The sequence below is a fragment of the Bos taurus genome, chromosome 8 (assembly GCF_002263795.3).
Source record: "Bos taurus isolate L1 Dominette 01449 registration number 42190680 breed Hereford chromosome 8, ARS-UCD2.0, whole genome shotgun sequence".
NCBI lineage: Eukaryota > Metazoa > Chordata > Mammalia > Artiodactyla > Bovidae > Bos > Bos taurus.
Genome location: NC_037335.1, coordinates 39,405,716 through 39,422,878, shown reverse-complemented (window position 1 = coordinate 39,422,878; position 17,163 = coordinate 39,405,716). Strand labels below are relative to the sequence as shown.

Below are 17,163 nucleotides of genomic sequence, written 5' to 3'. Positions count from 1 at the left end.
ACATGATATTGTCCAAAGTCTTGGCACATTATAGATTGTGGTTTCTTTGAGGTCAGGAATTGCATCATCTATTTATTCTTTTTCCTGCCTATTTAATCTGGTGTCCTAAAACCAGTAAATGTGTAGTAATTGTATTTCTTTGATTATCTTTACCAGAATATAAATGCATCTGCAGAATTCTGCTTCATCTTTCATTTACTTTTAAAACTGTATAGATACTAAACATTCATTATAAGATTCCATGATATTTTAAAACAGCTTTATTGAGATATAATTCATATAACATAAAGTTTCAGTTCAGTTCAGTTCAGTCGCTCAGTCGTGTCTGACTCTTTGCCACCCCATGATTGCAGCACGCCAGGCCTCCCTGTCTATCACCAACTCCTGGAGTTCACTCAGACTCATGTCCATTGAGTCAGTGATGCCATCCAGCCATCTCATCCTCTGTTGTCCCCTTCTCCTCCTGCCCCCAATCCCTCCCAGCATCGGAGTCTTTTCCAATGAGTCAACTCTTCGCATGAGGTGGCCAAAGTACTGGAGTTTCCGCTCTAGCATCATTCCCTCCAAAGAAATCCCAGGGCTGATCTCCTTCAGAATGGACTGGTTGGATCTCCTTGCAGCCCAAGGGACTCTCAAGAGTCTTCTCCAACACCACAGTTCAAAGTTTACTTGTTTTAATTGTACAATTCAGTATTAATTATTGAGTTATAAAGGTTCTTTATATATTATGAATACAAGTCTCCAGATGTAGGTTCTCATATCTATGATTTGCAAATGTTTTTCCTATTCTGTGGATTTTTTTCACTTTCTTGAAAATATTATTAGCAGCACAAGACTTTAAATTTTGAAGTAATCTATTTTTTCGTTTGTTACCATGACCTTTTAATATTAGGTAAATAATTTATCACTGTACTGAAGCAAGTCATGCCTGATTTGCTTGCCTTCTTAATGTAATTTAATTCCCTGATGTTTTCCAAATTTTCACTCGTTGCTTATTTCTGAAAAATAATCAAGGAACTCTACTTTTTGTTTAAGTTTTCGGGATTGATGGAAGAACAGGTGAATAATTTGTTTTCACCAAATGAAATAAGCTGCTTTGTTCCTAGAAATATCCAGTAGAGTATGCTTCTCTGTCTAGTATAATACATAAAATAATACATATTCTTTCCCAGACTTAAAAAAATACATGTAAAATACATCTCTGTGTGTCTGTACCTGTGTATTAGATGCATCTATGTCTGTGAGGACAAGCCTTTGTGTCTACCTGTGTACCCGTGTCTGTGTGTTTGTGCATCTCCTTGTGCGTGTGTATGTATTAGATACTTAGCCATTGTTATGCCAGATCCTGATTGGGCATTGTGGTTTTGGTGTTGGAATACAGAAAGTAAAAGAAATGGATAAGAATTTTCTGTTTCATTCTTCATCTGCTCCTTGAAATCCTAGGTCTGCAAAAGGAAGAGAGCTAGAGAATGAAAAGTGTTTAAAGGAGACCCTGGTTAATTTGTGAACACTAGACCAGGGCCAAGGCCACTTACATAGCAACGGAGGTATATGCCTCATATCACTAGACTCCTACACAGCTAAGCAGATACTAGAGTTTACAGTGGTCTATTCCAATTGTAGTAATAAGATGCAGATTTCATGTTATGGTACAAAAATAGTATGTAAGACAAGACTTAACTTCAGAAGCTTTTAGAGCCTGTGACTCACATAGTAAAGAACATGCCTGCAATGCAGGAGACCTGGGTTCAATCCAGATCATGAGAAAGATCCCCTGGAGAAGGGAATGGCTTCCCACTCCAATATCCTTGCCTGGAGAATTCCACAGACAGAGGAGCCTGGTAGGCTACAGTCTATGGGGTCGCAAAGAGCTGGACGTGACTGAGCGACTAACACTTAAAGTTTCAGTATAACAAAAGCATCAAGAATAATGTTTTCATGCTTCAGGAGTTAATAACTTTGTGACTTTTGAAAAAATTGTAGTGTTTCTAACAAAATCTAGCTAGTTCCCATCACAGATGACACCAAAGTAGATTCATTATATTCAAGAAACTATGCATTCTTATAGTATAGCAAAGGATGTATGTCTGTCCTTTATTCTAGGAATTAAAGTGGAAAAAATTTTTGTATTTTGTTATCTTAAACTCCTCTTTTGATTTCCACATAAGCTTTCAAAGCCTTTTAGATCAAGTAGCACTGGTGTTTATGTAAATTGTAATCCATATTTAGTAAGGCTCTTGGTTTTAGCTAAAGTTTTTGATAGAAGAAGGTAAAGTAGGAAGTATTTGTATTCTGATTGTATTTTTAAACCTTTCAGTTTTTTTCTAAACTTACTGAGGCTCTCCTATATTCTATCCAGACTTTTGTTAAATTTTATATATTTTGTTCAGTTGCTCAGTCATGTCCAACTCTTTGCAACCCCATGGACTGCAACATGCCAGGCTTCCCTGTCCTTCACCATCTCCTAGAGCTTGCTCAAATTCATGTTCATTGAATCGGTGATTCCATCCAACCATCTCATCCTCCGTTGTCCCCTTTTCCTCCTGCCTTCAATCTTTGCTAGCATCAGGGTCTTTTCCAGTGAGTCAGCTCTTTGCATCAGGTGGTCAAAGTATTGGAGCTTCAGCCTCAGCATCAGTCCCTCCAATGAATATTCAGGATTGATTTCCTTTAAGATAGACTGGTTTGATCTCCTTGTAGTCCAGGGGACTCTCAAGAGTCCTTTCCAACACCATAATTCAAAAGCACCAGTTCTTCAGCGCTCAACCTTCTTTATGGTCCAGCTCTCAATCCATACATGACTACTAGAAAAACTATAGCTTTGACTATACGGATCTTTGTCAGTAAAGTAATGTGTCTTCTTTTTAATACACTGTGTAGGTTTGTCATAGCTTTTTTTTCAAGGAGTAAACATCTTTTAATTTCATGGCTGCAGTCACCATCTGCAGTGATTTTGGAGCCCAAGAAAATAAAGTCTGTCAGTGTTTTCCAGTGTTTCCACATCTATTTGCCATGAAGTGATAGGACTGGATGCCATGATCTTAGTTTTTTGAATGTTGAGTTTTAAGCCAGCTTTTTCACTCTCCTCTTTCACCTTCATCAAGAGTCTTTTACAAATGTATAATTGCCCTAAAAAGGAAGGGAATGTGACTTTTGAGATCTGAAAAATGAGTAGAATTTATTGGGTGGAGAGAGGTAAGTGATGGAGAGTAGAGGCTCATGTAAGAGGCTTTGCAGCAGAAAGAAACGTGGGGAGGATGAAGAGAGTCAGTATGGTTAGAGCTCAAAGAGTTAGTAGGTGATGAGGCAGGGGATGGACCATATAGAACCTAGAGGCATGTTGATAAGGTTAAGAACACTAGGAAACTATGTAAGAGTGTTGCCTGTGTGCTCAGTTGCTAAGTTGTGTCCAACTCTTTGCAACTTTGTGGATTGCAGCTGGCCAGGCTCCTCTGTCCATGAGATTTCCCAGGCAAGAATATTGGAGTGGGTTGCCCTTTCCTTCTCCAGGTTATCTTGCCAACCCAGGGATCAAACCCATGTCTCCTACATTGGCAGCTGGATTCTTTACCACTGAGCCACCAGTGAAGCCCTATGTAAGAATATTAAAGCAAGGATTTAATACATAGAAGATTCCTATGACAACAGAGTAGAAAACTAATTAGAGGGCTGAAAGAGAAAATGGAAATGTGGGTCACCTAGAAAGTAAGATCATTGCAGTAGTTTCTCTAGGAGTTGCAGTTGAATGGGTTAATAATAAGAAAAGTGGGCAAATTAGAGAAATATTTAGAAGGGAAAATCAAGGGAAGATGGTGACAGATTGAATAATGGGGATTGGTGGGGAGGTTATGTAAAGAATGATTCACGAGTTTCTGGGGATTGTGGAAATAGAGGATCTTTAGTGCAGTGTACTCAGATAGGGAATGCTTTAGGAGAATCTTTTAGGGGAGGACGTTATGGGGACTCATGAATTTGGTTTGCTGTGTTGTTTGAGGCACTTTTTGAGACATCCACATTATATGGGTAAATTGACTTGACTATGGAGGATTATGTCTGAAGCTTAGAGGTCTGGGCTAGAGCTAGAGATATCAGAGTCATTTGTATCTAGACTGAAAGAAAGTATAGATAAGAAAAGAAGAGGGCCCATAGTTAAGTCTTGAAGAATTCTAACAATTATCACCAGCTAAAGGGGATTGAGCCTGTAAGAAGACTGGCAAAGTAGCCAAAGAAATGGGATGAAAATCAGGAAAGCTAAGGGAAGAAAGTATCAAAGAGAGAGAGATTAACACTGTTAGATGCTTCTGAAAAATGGCAAGTAAAATGAACAAGGAATTTGGTTTCAGCAACATTCCTTGATCTTAGCAAGAGTGGTTTCTAGATAATGATGGAACAGAAGCCAGACTGGAGTGAGTTAAGGAGTAAAGGGAAGGTGAGGAAATGACATTGGCTATATGAACTCTTAAAAAGAAGCCAGATAGGCTGTGGCTGGAGAGAGATGAAGGATAAGGAGATTTTATATTTAAGATGGGAAAAACATTAATGTTTTTAAAATTTGTGGTTAGAAGATAAGTAATAAATAGAGTAAAATTCCCCAGAGGGTAGAGGTAAGTATATATCAAAGAAATAACTTTAACAGATTTATACCTTATTTATTGTAATAGGTGGGAAGGAAGAAAGAATGAGTGCACATATATAAGGTTTACTAGCAAGATACTGTTGGAGAAGGCAATGGCACCCCACTCCAGTACTCTTGCCTGGAAAATCCCATGGACGGAGGAGCCTGCTAGGCTGCAGTCCATGAGGTCTCTAAGAGTTGGACATGACTGAGCGACTTCACTTTCACTTTTCACTTTCCTGCATTGGAGAAGAAAATGGCAACCCATTCCAGTGTTCTTGCCTGGAAAATCCCAGGGACAGGGGAGCCTGGTGGGCTGCCATCTATGGGGTCACATAGGGTCAGACACAACTGAAGCGACTTAGCAGCAGCAGCAAGATACTGAGGGAGTTCTGCTTAGAGAAGCTTTTTTTTTTTTTTCCCTTTTTTTCCCCTAAGAAAAAGATAAAGTCGTTTTTGATAATAAAGAGAAATGTAGCTGAGGTGTAAGACAGAAGAGAAGTAGGAACTTTAAGAATATCAGAGATTTGACATGGTTGTGGGACTTGGGAAAATTAGTTGAAAAGAGAAATGTCATAAAAGTGATAGTAGTGATAAAAGCCTATTTGAAATTTGTGATTATGAATTTATAATGCAACCCATCTACCTTGTCAAATGACTCTTCCCAGCAGCTTTGGCTACTTGAACACAAGACTGATATCTCCATAAGGGGATTAGGGTAGAGCAGGGAAGGAAAGAAAGCAGTGGTGTGCTGCTAAATGTTTAATAACAGTTCTTAGAGAAAAAAATATCTGATTTGTTTGTAACTTTTGCTGATATGCATGGTTTAAATACCATGTATCTGTGGCCAATTTCAAAGTAGCAATCTGAGATCACCCAATGCAGAGTTGAAAAGAGATGAGTAGCAAACTCTTTCCATCACTCAGATATAACCTCAAAAGCACATATAGTAGTAAAAATGTATAAATAAATAAATAATGTAAAATAATTAGGAAGTGATGCCTTTTGAGTATTTATTGTCTATATTTAAATATAATTTATTTGCAATTTTATTTAATTTACAATTTAATGATGGCTCTATAACAGTACAAAATAATCATTAAAATATAATAATCCCTCATCATTAGGTAGTTCCAGCACTCAGGTACGCATAGTACAATGTGATAAGTGGTTAATTATGGAGCAGTGCACAGAATGCTGTCAGACAAAGGGAATAGCATCTAACATGGTTATAGAGATCCAGTTGTGCCTTCAGAAATAAAACAGTCTTCCTTTTTCAGACACTTGAGCAGAAGGGAAGTAAGTTATCTTCCTTCCTTAGGATATTTTACATAGAGACGGAAGTACAAAAGATTCAGAACATTTCCAAATAGAATTGTTTTTATTGCAAAGGGATTAATAGATATCGAAGCTGACCTGAGAGAATAATGCACACAAAAGAACTATGTTTGCCTAGTGAGTATCAGTAATATCTAACAAAATGTAACAATTTCCAGAATTCAGATAAATTTTATAGTATTATAGGAAAGATAGGCCAAAATGGTGTATATAAGATATCAGAGAAATTTTTAGAGATTCCAATATTAACTAGACTCCGTCTTCATTTCTTTAGGGGAAAAAAATTAACTTCTCCTTCTCTAAAATTTTATGACAACTCAGAATTTGTAAAGGCATTCACATCATCAAATAAAACCTTAAGGTTTTGTACTATATGGATGGTGACCTTTTTCATTTGACTATTGTGCTATTTACTTATTATGGAGAAGAGTGGTATCTTCTAATTTTATTTTGTTTCAACTTGTTTTGCTCTTGTGTGTATTCTTTATTATCTCTAGCTACAAGACATTTTTGCCAAAATGTGTTCGAGCAAAGATCCAAGAGTATCATATTTTGACAAGGAAGAGAATAAGGTACAGATTTCGCAGATTTATTGAGCAATTCAGCCATTGCAAAGCCACTGCCAGAAACTTGAAACTTAAGTATCTTATAAATCTGGAAACTCTTCAGTCTGCCTTCTACACAGAGCAATTTGAAGTAAAAGAACCTGGAAGAGGTCCTTCAGGTGAGGAGATTTTTGCAACCATTATAATAACTGGAAACGGTGGAATTCAGTGGTCAAGAGGGAAACATAAAGAAAGTGAGACACTGACAGAACAGGTAATCTTCAATGATACGTTCTCGTTCTTTGTTAATTTAAGTAGAATGGCAATAGAAGCAAAGTACTTTTAGTCATTTGGAACATGGTCTTGCACTACTCTCCTTCCGTTGATATAAGTGAAAGTTTTTAATAGTGTGACACCAGCAAGATCATAGCTATGGTTCTTTTCTCATTGTTCTTAAATGGCATATTGTTTGTTTTCTATGACAAAATAGTTAGTAATGGTGTTCTCTTTTAATTTTTGTTTTTTAAAATTCTGAAGTATGATAACACATTTACAGGAGACTTTGAAAATACAGATGGTGTTCTTATAGGTTCAAAAAGGCTTACATTCTAAAAGTGATTTTTAAGGTTGTTTTGCTTCTTTTTTTTTCTTTTACTGTTACTGATAACTGGAAGCACAATTATGAAATTCAGTTAGAAAAAGATTAGTTTTTATTGATTTTATGATATTGCATACTTGTTAAATACTTCTTTAAGTTTGCTTTACAAGTTTTAAGTTTGTTCATGCGTATATTCTTCTTAGGATGTTATCAGATACTTATTTATTTTTTTATTTTAATTATTTGGTAAACTGAATTTTCTGGTAATGGTTTCTACTAATGTTGATTGGATTGAAGGGTACTATAGCACACTTTAGATTCCTGGCACCCTTTAATCCTCTCATTTTTAAATTCAAAACAAGATACAGTGTAGTCTTAGGGCTATTACTGGGAGAGAGAATCTCATTTAATGCTTATCTATTGCTGTCAATACTTTTAAAAAGAATTTGGAATGAAAAATTATAAGTTTTGTTTTAAAATGGCTCCATAAATTCAACCTATTTTTAATATCAACTGCTCTTAATTACAGGATTTACAGTTGTATTGTGATTTTCCTGATATTATTGATATCAGTATTAAACAAGCAAATCAAGAAGGCGCAAATGAAAGCAGAATTGTAACTATTCATAAGCAAGATGGTAAAAGTCTAGTAAGTTTGCTTTATCATTATATAATGGTTATGCTTTATGGTTGTCAGAAATAAGTATTTCAGAATCTTAATACCTAAGATGTTCTCTTGTAGGGATTTTGATTATAATTTTAAATAGAGCTGTAACATCAATTTAGAGCTGTAAACATCAATTTAGTAAGCTTTTTGATTACATCTAGTTCTTTGTATCACTACCAACACCATTTCCCCAAAGAATGTCTTGTATATTAATGTATTTTTCAGTCATTTTCATAATTAGCAAAGCACCAGTTACTTCCTGCCCTCTCCTCTCCCACCCCAACCCCAGTTTTGCTCGTTCCCTGTTGTAATGCTCCTTCCTGTCTATACAGTCTACCCTCTATATCCATGAGTTCCATATCCACAGATTCAACTATCTGCAGATTGAAAATATTCAGAGAAAAAATTCCAGAAAGTTCTAAAAAGAAAACTTGAATTTACCATGTGCAGACAACTATTTGCATAGCATTTATATTGTATTTATAACCATTCACATCTCATTTACATTATATGAGGTATTATAGAGACGATTTAAAGGATATGAGAGGATATACATACTTTATATGCAGATACTGCATCATTTTATATAAGGAACTTGTGGATTCATGGATTTTGGTATCTGTGGAGGGGAGACAGATCCTTGAGCCAATACCATGCAGATATAAAGGAATGGAGGGATAACTGTATAATCTTTTTTACCAGTAGAGGTGTGCGTAATTCTATCATATTGCCTATTTATATAACAAATTGTGAACCAATCCCAGGTAATCCCTATTTGAACTGTGAGGCATGTTTGATTATAAAAGATTAAACTTTTTTCTGTTTAAAGTAGCTTCAGAGGGAGTTCCCCGGTTGTCCAGTGGATTGGACTGTGTGCTTCCACTTCAGGGCCATGGGTTTGATCTCTGGTCTGGGAACTAAGAGCCCACATGCTGCCGAGCCTGGGCTAATAATAATAATAAGATAAAACAGCTTCAGACATCCTACTTATTTTAATTGAAAGGAAGAAATGAATTCCTTTGTACTGTGCTCTTAAACTACTTATTTTTCTGGCTCTGTTGTTTTCTTTTTAACTCAGATATTTCTTGTACTTTTGGCTTAAATGTCATATTTATTTTGTAATTTAAATATCTCTCTGTCTTATCTCTCTGGCCATTTTAGGGTTATATGACCAAAATTCTAAAACTTGTAATTCACTTTGATCAGCATGCTTTCCTGTTCTTAGGTATTAATCCTTTGTTGCACAGGTTTGCAATTCTTCATGTCATTGTTTATGGTATCTTTTATAGGAATCATTTTTATAACCTGTGTTAACTAAATATTTTTTATAGTTCAAATACCTCACACAGTTCTCTCCTTATAATTTTTGACATAAGTACATATTCTCTATTCTCATTGTGACTAATATTGTTCTTTGCTGAACCAGGCATTATACCATGATCACATTTTCATTCTTATATGTACAACTTTTTGTTTTTCTGCAAGTTGATTGTTCCTTCAATTTCTTTTAGTATTTCTAATTCATACCAACTTTTGTATCAGACTAGATATAGATAGGTTTCTAATTGAGATGACTGGAATATTTGTCTAATGGGTGTATTGGGAAATACAATATAATTATGGGTATAGAGTGGACTGTAACTGGAAAAGCATGGTAAACCCATATTTGAGAGGGTCTCAAATATCAGACACAAGAATTTGTAATTCAAAGTGTATAACTTGGAGCCATAAAAGACATTTGAGCAATCGCAAAGAAAAGTAATTTAGAAGAATTACCTGATAACATGCAGTGAAAATAAATTTCTTCTTTTTCTTTTCTCCTCCAAGGAAATTGAGCTTAAGTCATTAAGAGAAGCTTTGTCTTTTGTGTCATTAATTGATGGATATTATAGATTAACTGCAGATGCACATCATTATCTTTGTAAAGAAGTAGCACCTCCAATGGTGCTTGAAAATATACAAAGCAACTGTCATGGCCCAATTTCGTGAGTAATACTGACTTTTAAAGTAAAAAAGTAATAACAAGGTATTTATAAAGAATATTTTACACAACAGAATGATAAACCTAGGTTTAGGAAGTTCAGGAAAAGAAATATTATCTTGATCGGACTGAAATTATTTTTCTTTTAACAAAATTCTATTTCCAATCAGATTATATAACAATAAGAATTATTTAGATTATAATCTACCATCTATATTCCAGTCTATAGTACTAACTCGTTGTATAAGTTTGATATTTAGTACTCTCAGTTAAGTTCAGTCACTCAGTTGTGTCTGACTCTTTGCGACCCCATGAATTGCAGCACACCAGGCCTCCCTGTCCGTCACCAACTCCCTGAGTTCACTCAAACTCATGTCCAGCGAGTCGGCGATGCCATCCAGCCATCTCATCCTCTGTGTTCCCCTTTTCCTCCTGCCCCCAATCCCTCCCAGCATCAGAGTCTTTTCCAATGAGTCAACTCTTCGCATGAGGTGGCCAAAGTATTGGAGTTTCAGCTTTAGCATCAGTCCTTCCAATGAACACCCAGGACTGATCTTCTTTAGAATGGACTGGTTGGATCTCCTTGTGTTTAATTAATTCTTCGGTATTAATTTTTTAAAACCGTCCTATTTATGTTTCATTAATTTGGAAATAATGTGGAGGAGCCACAATGCAAAATTTGATAATCATCCTTATTTTTGAATAATCCAACACCTTCTACTGAAAGCTTTGAACACAAACTGTATCTGATGTCCATCTTTCTAGACTAGTGCTGTGCAGTATGTGATGGAAATGAAATGTTCTATATCTGTGCTCTTTAGTAATTGCTACTAGCCACATGTGGCTATTTAATATTTAGAATGTTTCTACTGCAACCAAGGAACTGAATTTTTAATTTAATTTTAATAGCTTTACAGTTGACCCTTGAATAACACAGTATGTTAATCCACATATAACTTATAGTCAGTCCTCCATATCTGTGGTTCCTTGATATCCTTGAGTTCAAACAACCACAGACCAAGCAGTAGTATAATCTTTACTACTGAAAAATACCTGCATATACGTGGACCCTTGCAGTTCAAACCCACACTGTTCAAGGGTCAACTGTGAAGAGCTTCATGTGGCTACTAGCCAACATATTGACCCACACAGTTGTAGACCTTACTTTAGCACTAGATAAAACCAGCTATCATGAACATCTGTTCACCCCAAGTAGAAGTTATCTCTCAACCAGAATGTGTTTTATGATTGGCACCAGGTTTGAAGGCGGAGAAGGCCAGTGGCACCCCATTCCAGTACTCTTGCCTGGAAAATCCATGTACCGAGGAGCCTGGTAGGCTGCAGTCCGTGGGATCGCTATGAGTCAGACACGACTGAGCAACTTCACTTTCACTTTTCACTTTCATGCATTGGAGGAGGAAATGGCAACCCACTCCAGTGTTCTTGCCTGGAGAATCCCAGGGACGGCGGAGCCTGGTGGGCTGCCGTCTATGGGGTCTCACAGAGTCTGACGCGACTGAAGCGACTCAGCAGCAGCAGCAGCAGGTTTGAAGGATTTGAGCAGAAGAAACAATCTGGGATTTTGAGCATATGTTTTTTACCTTAGTGAAAGTATTAGTTGCTCAGTTGTGTCTGACTCTGCTACCTCATGGACTGTGTCCCTCCAGGCTCTTCTGTCCATGGGATTCTCCAGGCAAGAATACTGGAGGGATTGCCATTCCCTTCTCCAGGAGATCTTCCCAACCCAGGGATCAAACCCGGGTCTTCTGCATTGCAGGCAGATTCTTCACAGTCTGAGCCACTGAAGAAGCTTTTTTACCTTAACCTATCTTTAAATATTTGAGAAATCAGGTCCTGACTGAAATTCAAGACTGATTTGACCTATACCTAATGTCTGTTTAAGAAGTATGATTGTGAGAATTCCCTGGTGATCCAGTGGTTCTGTCTCCGTGCTTCCACTGCAGGGGGCATGGGTTTGATCCTTGATCAGGGAACTAAGATCCCACATGCTACTCAATACAGCCAAAAAAGAAGTATGGTTGCTATGAAAAAGTTGCATTATTTGAACATTCTGTAATTTACATATTCAGTATTTTGAAAACTCCTGCCATTCATTCATTCATTCATTACCCATTTTTTCATTTATTTGTAGAACATTTACTAAGTACCTGATATGTATCAGGTGCTGGTTTATATATGAGAAATACAGTGATAAGTAAAACAGAGATAATTCTTGCTTTCATGTAGATTACATTTCTTTCAATATATACAGCTTCAGTTAAACATATAGCAAATTTTAAAAAATTAGTAGTCTTTGTTGCTTGCCATTGGTCTTCTATTAGACTTTGATATTATATTAAATATTAAATATACTCATAAATTTTTATATTAGTAATGGCTGTGATGGAAGAGACAAGTGTTTTATGATACACTGTTTGTATAGTTAAATGAAGTTTTGAGTATGGTTTTTAAAATACTAAATTTGAAATTGGAAGGCAGAAAAGTCAAAGGAATGAGTTGTGTTCTTTATGATTTTGTATGTCTTATGATACCTTATGTTTTTAAAGCAATATAATTGCTCCTTGAATCAATGTGAACTTATTGCAGAATGGCTTGGTACTTAAGTATTTTTCCTTGCAAGATTATTGGTAAAAGTATAAAGTAGAGGAGACTTATAAAAATTCTTAGAGTTTTAGATTTGACTTTTGATCTTTTAGATGACACTTTGGTTGTAATGTCATGGTTCTTACTACATTATCATTCAAATTATTTCTTTACCTTTAGAATGGATTTTGCTATCAGTAAACTGAAGAAAACAGGTAATCAGACTGGACTCTATGTACTTCGATGCAGTCCTAAGGACTTTAATAAATATTTTCTGACTTTTGCTGTTGAGGTTAGTATGACATAATTAATGGTAATATGTTTATTTAGTGCATGTAATTCCCCTTTGATAATATCTACTGTATTTCCTTTTTAATGCTCCAAATGATAGTTCTGGATATGATAACTAGCAATTAAGTAAGCTTAATTTACCTCAGGAATTCTTTATAAATAAACAAAATATAACTCCTAGGATTTAATGTTAAAAATTATTTGTAATATCTTAGTATCTTTTTATCTGGATTTTTTTGTTTGAGTATTACCAGTATGTCTGATTTCATCACATCTTTTGAAGTCTCTTTTGTCACAAAAATGGAAACCTTTACCAAAACGTGTAGAACAAAACAAATTAGAAGTAAACTTTCATTTTACTGGTAACGGTTATAGAATTAGAGCAAAATAGGGTAATAACAAAGAAAAAGACATTGTACTTTTAACTGGTGGTTTTTCCAATATTAAGAATAATGATCTACAATGTACACTTTAAGTGTAATACTGTAATGAAATCTCACTGTTAATACAGACCATTTTGGATCTCAACTAAAATTATTTATTGTACAAAATTATATAAGATATACTATCACTTATAAAGCAATTTCATGGTATAAATCTTGAGAAACTTTATAGCTGCTTCCAAAATTTATCATACTTTTTAAAAGTAGAGACTATAAGAATTGTGTTATTATTTTAATTTTTATAAAAAACAATCATATTTAACATATGTAAAGTGGATTAATTGTCCATGAAAATATAGAAAGTAGGTTGCTCCATGACTTTAACATTGTAAAATACTGATAGTCTATCCTAATTCACAGTCTATTATATTCAATTATCAAATCAAAATGTGTATATTTTTATGTTTACTGTATTAGTCTAGTGTAATATGAGGGCTGTATATTAGGGAGCATATGATATAACCCTGCTTAAGAAATTTATCTTTTTGTAAAACAAAAATGAAGTATACCAAAAAATATTAAATTGAGCATTGTTTATTATACAACATTATCCAGTGTAAGCAAATAAGACAATAAGAGAAGGTTTACAATGATTAAAATAGGTCCTTTAGAGTAGGAAGGACTTGAGACTGACCAGAGATGAGTTGATTTTATAAAAAATGATTGTAAGTTGATTGAATATGTTTTTGGCAGATTGAATATGTTTAAAAATAGATGGATGAGAAGTACAGCACATAAGACAAACATTGAAAAACTGAATATTATCAGAATTGCCATATTAGAGATAATTATACAAATACTGTAATGGCACAGAGAAACAGGTCATCACCTTTGCCTGTGGAATGGAGTAAGTGTTGTTAGGGAGGACCTCACAGAAAAAGTGAAATTAAACTGAGTTTTAAGAATTAAAGACATTGCTCAAAAGGAAAGGATGTACATTCTACAGAGAGATAGCACTTACAGTTTTCAAGGCATAAAATGGCATGGCATTTGCTTTAAATTTTGTAAGCCACTCAATAAGCTAAAACATGGATTATATGTTGAGAGTGGCAGGAGTTAAGGTTGGAGATGGAGGCAGAAGCCAACTCATGGAAGGCCTATTGTGCTAAAATCGTTTTATACTATGTCTTGTAAATGTGGAAGGTTCTTAAGGATGCTATTATTATTGTTTATTATTATTGCTTTCTTCCTTGCCTTTCAATAAGCCACATTTATAGACTAGGCAGTTGCAATTAGATGCCTTTTTGAGGCATCTAACACCTTGGTCACCTTATGCTGATACTACGTTAGGATTCATGGTTCAAGTGTTCTGTTGGTTGTTTTTGTGATATCCTTTTTGTCACAGTAATCACTATGATGTCCATTGTGATTTTTCCTCCCCTTTCTTTATAATTAAACTTACATAGCGAGAAAATGTTATTGAATATAAGCACTGTTTGATTACCAAAAATGAGAATGGAGAATACAACCTCAGTGGTACTAAGAAGAACTTCAGTAATCTTAAAGATCTTCTGAATTGCTACCAGATGGAAACTGTTCGCTCAGACAGTATAATTTTCCAGTTTACTAAATGCTGTCCCCCAAAGCCAAAAGGTAAAATAGTTTTCTAGTTATTTTTAAAATACTGGTCTTGGGTGTTGTATTTGGTGGGCGATATCTTTGGTATACTGATTTCACAAAAAACAGGAGAGAAAAAGCTCCAAAAACAATGAATTTTTTCCTCATATGTTGTACAAGCATCCTCTAATAGAATTGTTCAGTTTGGTTTGGGTTGTCTATAAGTGACTTAAGATTGTATAATGCTAAAATTTATTTTAAGAAATAATAATTTCATAGGATCAATAAGCTACTTATTTATTGAACCGAAAGACCTCACAACCAAATTCTCATGTTATTCTGAATAAATACTTTTAGATCCTTTTAGAATCTTAATTTCTTTTCAATTATCTTTTAAAATGAAAATAGTAAGATTAGAAACCTCTTGCGATAACAGGCATATTAAAATTCCTGAAAAATTGTACTAGTTAAGAAAATGATTATAATTTTGCATATAATAACTGGTTAGAGTACATCAGACTTCAATGAAAAAACTCCTAAAATAGTTTTCCATGGAAAAATAAAAAGGAACAAAAAGAGGCTGTTAAGCATTTCTTTTATATAGGACACATTTTATTTTATTCCTTTAGAGCAATTTATATTCTCTGTGTTTTGATTTTATGTATTTTTTTTTCATTCATTCTATCCTTTTTTTAAACAGACAAATCAAACCTTCTAGTCTTCAGAACCAATGGTATTTCTGATGTACCAACCTCACCAACTTTACAAAGGCATAATAATGTGAACCAAATGGTGTTCCACAAAATTAGAAATGAAGATTTGGTATTTGTAAGTCAATGGATGCTGATTATTGTCTTTCTGTCTTTTTAAAACAACTGTTTTTGTCTTTTTAAACAAATGTTCTTCATTTTCTACCCCGCATTCATTCACATGACATTTAGAACTATTTTATTATAACCTATGTTATAAAAATTTTATAGCAGTTCAGATACTTTCATTTCCTGTGAATGTGTGATACCAAATGAGTTAATTATTTTAAGAATGGAATTGTATTCTCTTTTGAGAAATTTTTAAAAAATTAAAAATTAAAAGTCTTCTGAAAAAGTATCTTAATTCTCAGGTTCTCAAGAAAGTAAGGGAAATTCAAAGAAGGTACTGAAAACAGTAGTAACACATAAGAGCTCATGTTTGGCCACAGGACATTTTGGGAAATTAGGATTATTCTCACTAATCAAGAGAACTAAGAGATAAAAGCAGTACCAAAAAAGGGCCAAGTCTTGAGTTCTATACAAGACAAGGAGTTAAAAGTAAGGCTATCTGTGAATAAAGCCAGGATTCTTAAGTAAATGGATCCTCAGTGAAACAGTATATGGATTGTGAAAAATTTATCCACTAGCAAAAAGAGAAAAAGAATGTTGTCTGTTTTAGTTGTGCTCTTAAGTTAGGAAAAAGTTCATCCTGAGAATTTGTAATTATAAACTTTTGAATTAAAGTTTATACCACCTGCATGGTTTGAGAAACCCTAAGCCAATAAATTGAAGAACTAAAGAACCTCTTGATGAAAGTGAAAGAGGAGAGTGAAAAAGTTGGCTTAAAGCTCAACATTCAGAAAACTAAGATCATGGCATCCAGTCCCATCACTTCATGGCGAATAGATGGTGAAACAATGGAAACAGTGGCTGACTTTATTTTTCTGGGCTCCAAAATCACTGCAGATGGTGACTGCAGCCATGAAATTAACAGATGCTTACTCCTTGAAAGGAAAGTTATGACCAACCTGCTGCTGCTGCTAAAAGTGAAACTGAAGTCGCTCAGTTGTGCCCAACTGTTAGCGACCCCATGGACTGCAGCCTACTAGGCTCCTCCGTCCATGGGATTTTCTAGGCAAGAGTACTGGAGTGGAGTGCCATTGCCTTCTCCATATGACCAACCTAGACAGCATATTCAAAAGCAGAGACATTACTTTGCCAACAAAGGTTCGTCTAGTCAAGGCTATGGTTTTTCCAGTGGTCATGTATGGATGTGAGAGTTGGACTGTGAAGAAAGCTGAGCACAGAAGAATTGATGCTTTTGAACTGTGGCGTGGGAGAAGACTCTTAAGAGTCCCTTGGCCTGCAAGGAGATCCAGCCAGTCCATCCTAAAGGAGATCAGTCCTGGGTGTTCATTGGAAAGACTGATGTTGAAGCTGAAACTCCAATACTTTGGCCACCTGATGCGAAGAGCTGACTCATTGGAAAAGACCCTGATGCTGGGAAAGATTGAAGGCAGGAGGAGAAGGGGACAACAGAGGATGAGATGGTTGGATGGCATCACTGACACGATGGACATGGGTTTGGGTGGACTCCGGGAGTTGGTGATGGACAGGGAAGCCTGGCATGTTGCAGTTCATGGAGTCGCAAAGAGTTGGACCCAACTGAGCTACTGAACTGAACTGAACCCAATAAATTAAAATAATAGGTGGTACTCCTTTAGTAACACCTTGTGGTGGTCGTCAAAAGCAAATATAAAATCTTTCTGGAAGGA

At 35.3% G+C, this 17,163-nt stretch overlaps 1 protein-coding gene across 7 annotated transcripts in view; it reads left to right on the top strand.

Annotated features, from left to right (window-relative positions):
* Positions 1 to 17,163, top strand: part of JAK2 (Janus kinase 2) — a 118,314-nt gene that overhangs the window by 75,977 nt on the left and 25,174 nt on the right. For all 7 annotated transcript variants that reach the window (XM_024996127.2, XM_005209981.5, XM_003586385.6 and 4 more), the window contains 6 exons: positions 6,451 to 6,772; positions 7,626 to 7,745; positions 9,591 to 9,748; positions 12,529 to 12,640; positions 14,489 to 14,675; positions 15,340 to 15,467. In XM_024996127.2, coding sequence (XP_024851895.1) covers positions 6,451 to 6,772; positions 7,626 to 7,745; positions 9,591 to 9,748; positions 12,529 to 12,640; positions 14,489 to 14,675; positions 15,340 to 15,467 — 1,027 coding nt within the window. The remainder of the gene's footprint in view (positions 1 to 6,450; positions 6,773 to 7,625; positions 7,746 to 9,590; positions 9,749 to 12,528; positions 12,641 to 14,488; positions 14,676 to 15,339; positions 15,468 to 17,163) is intronic.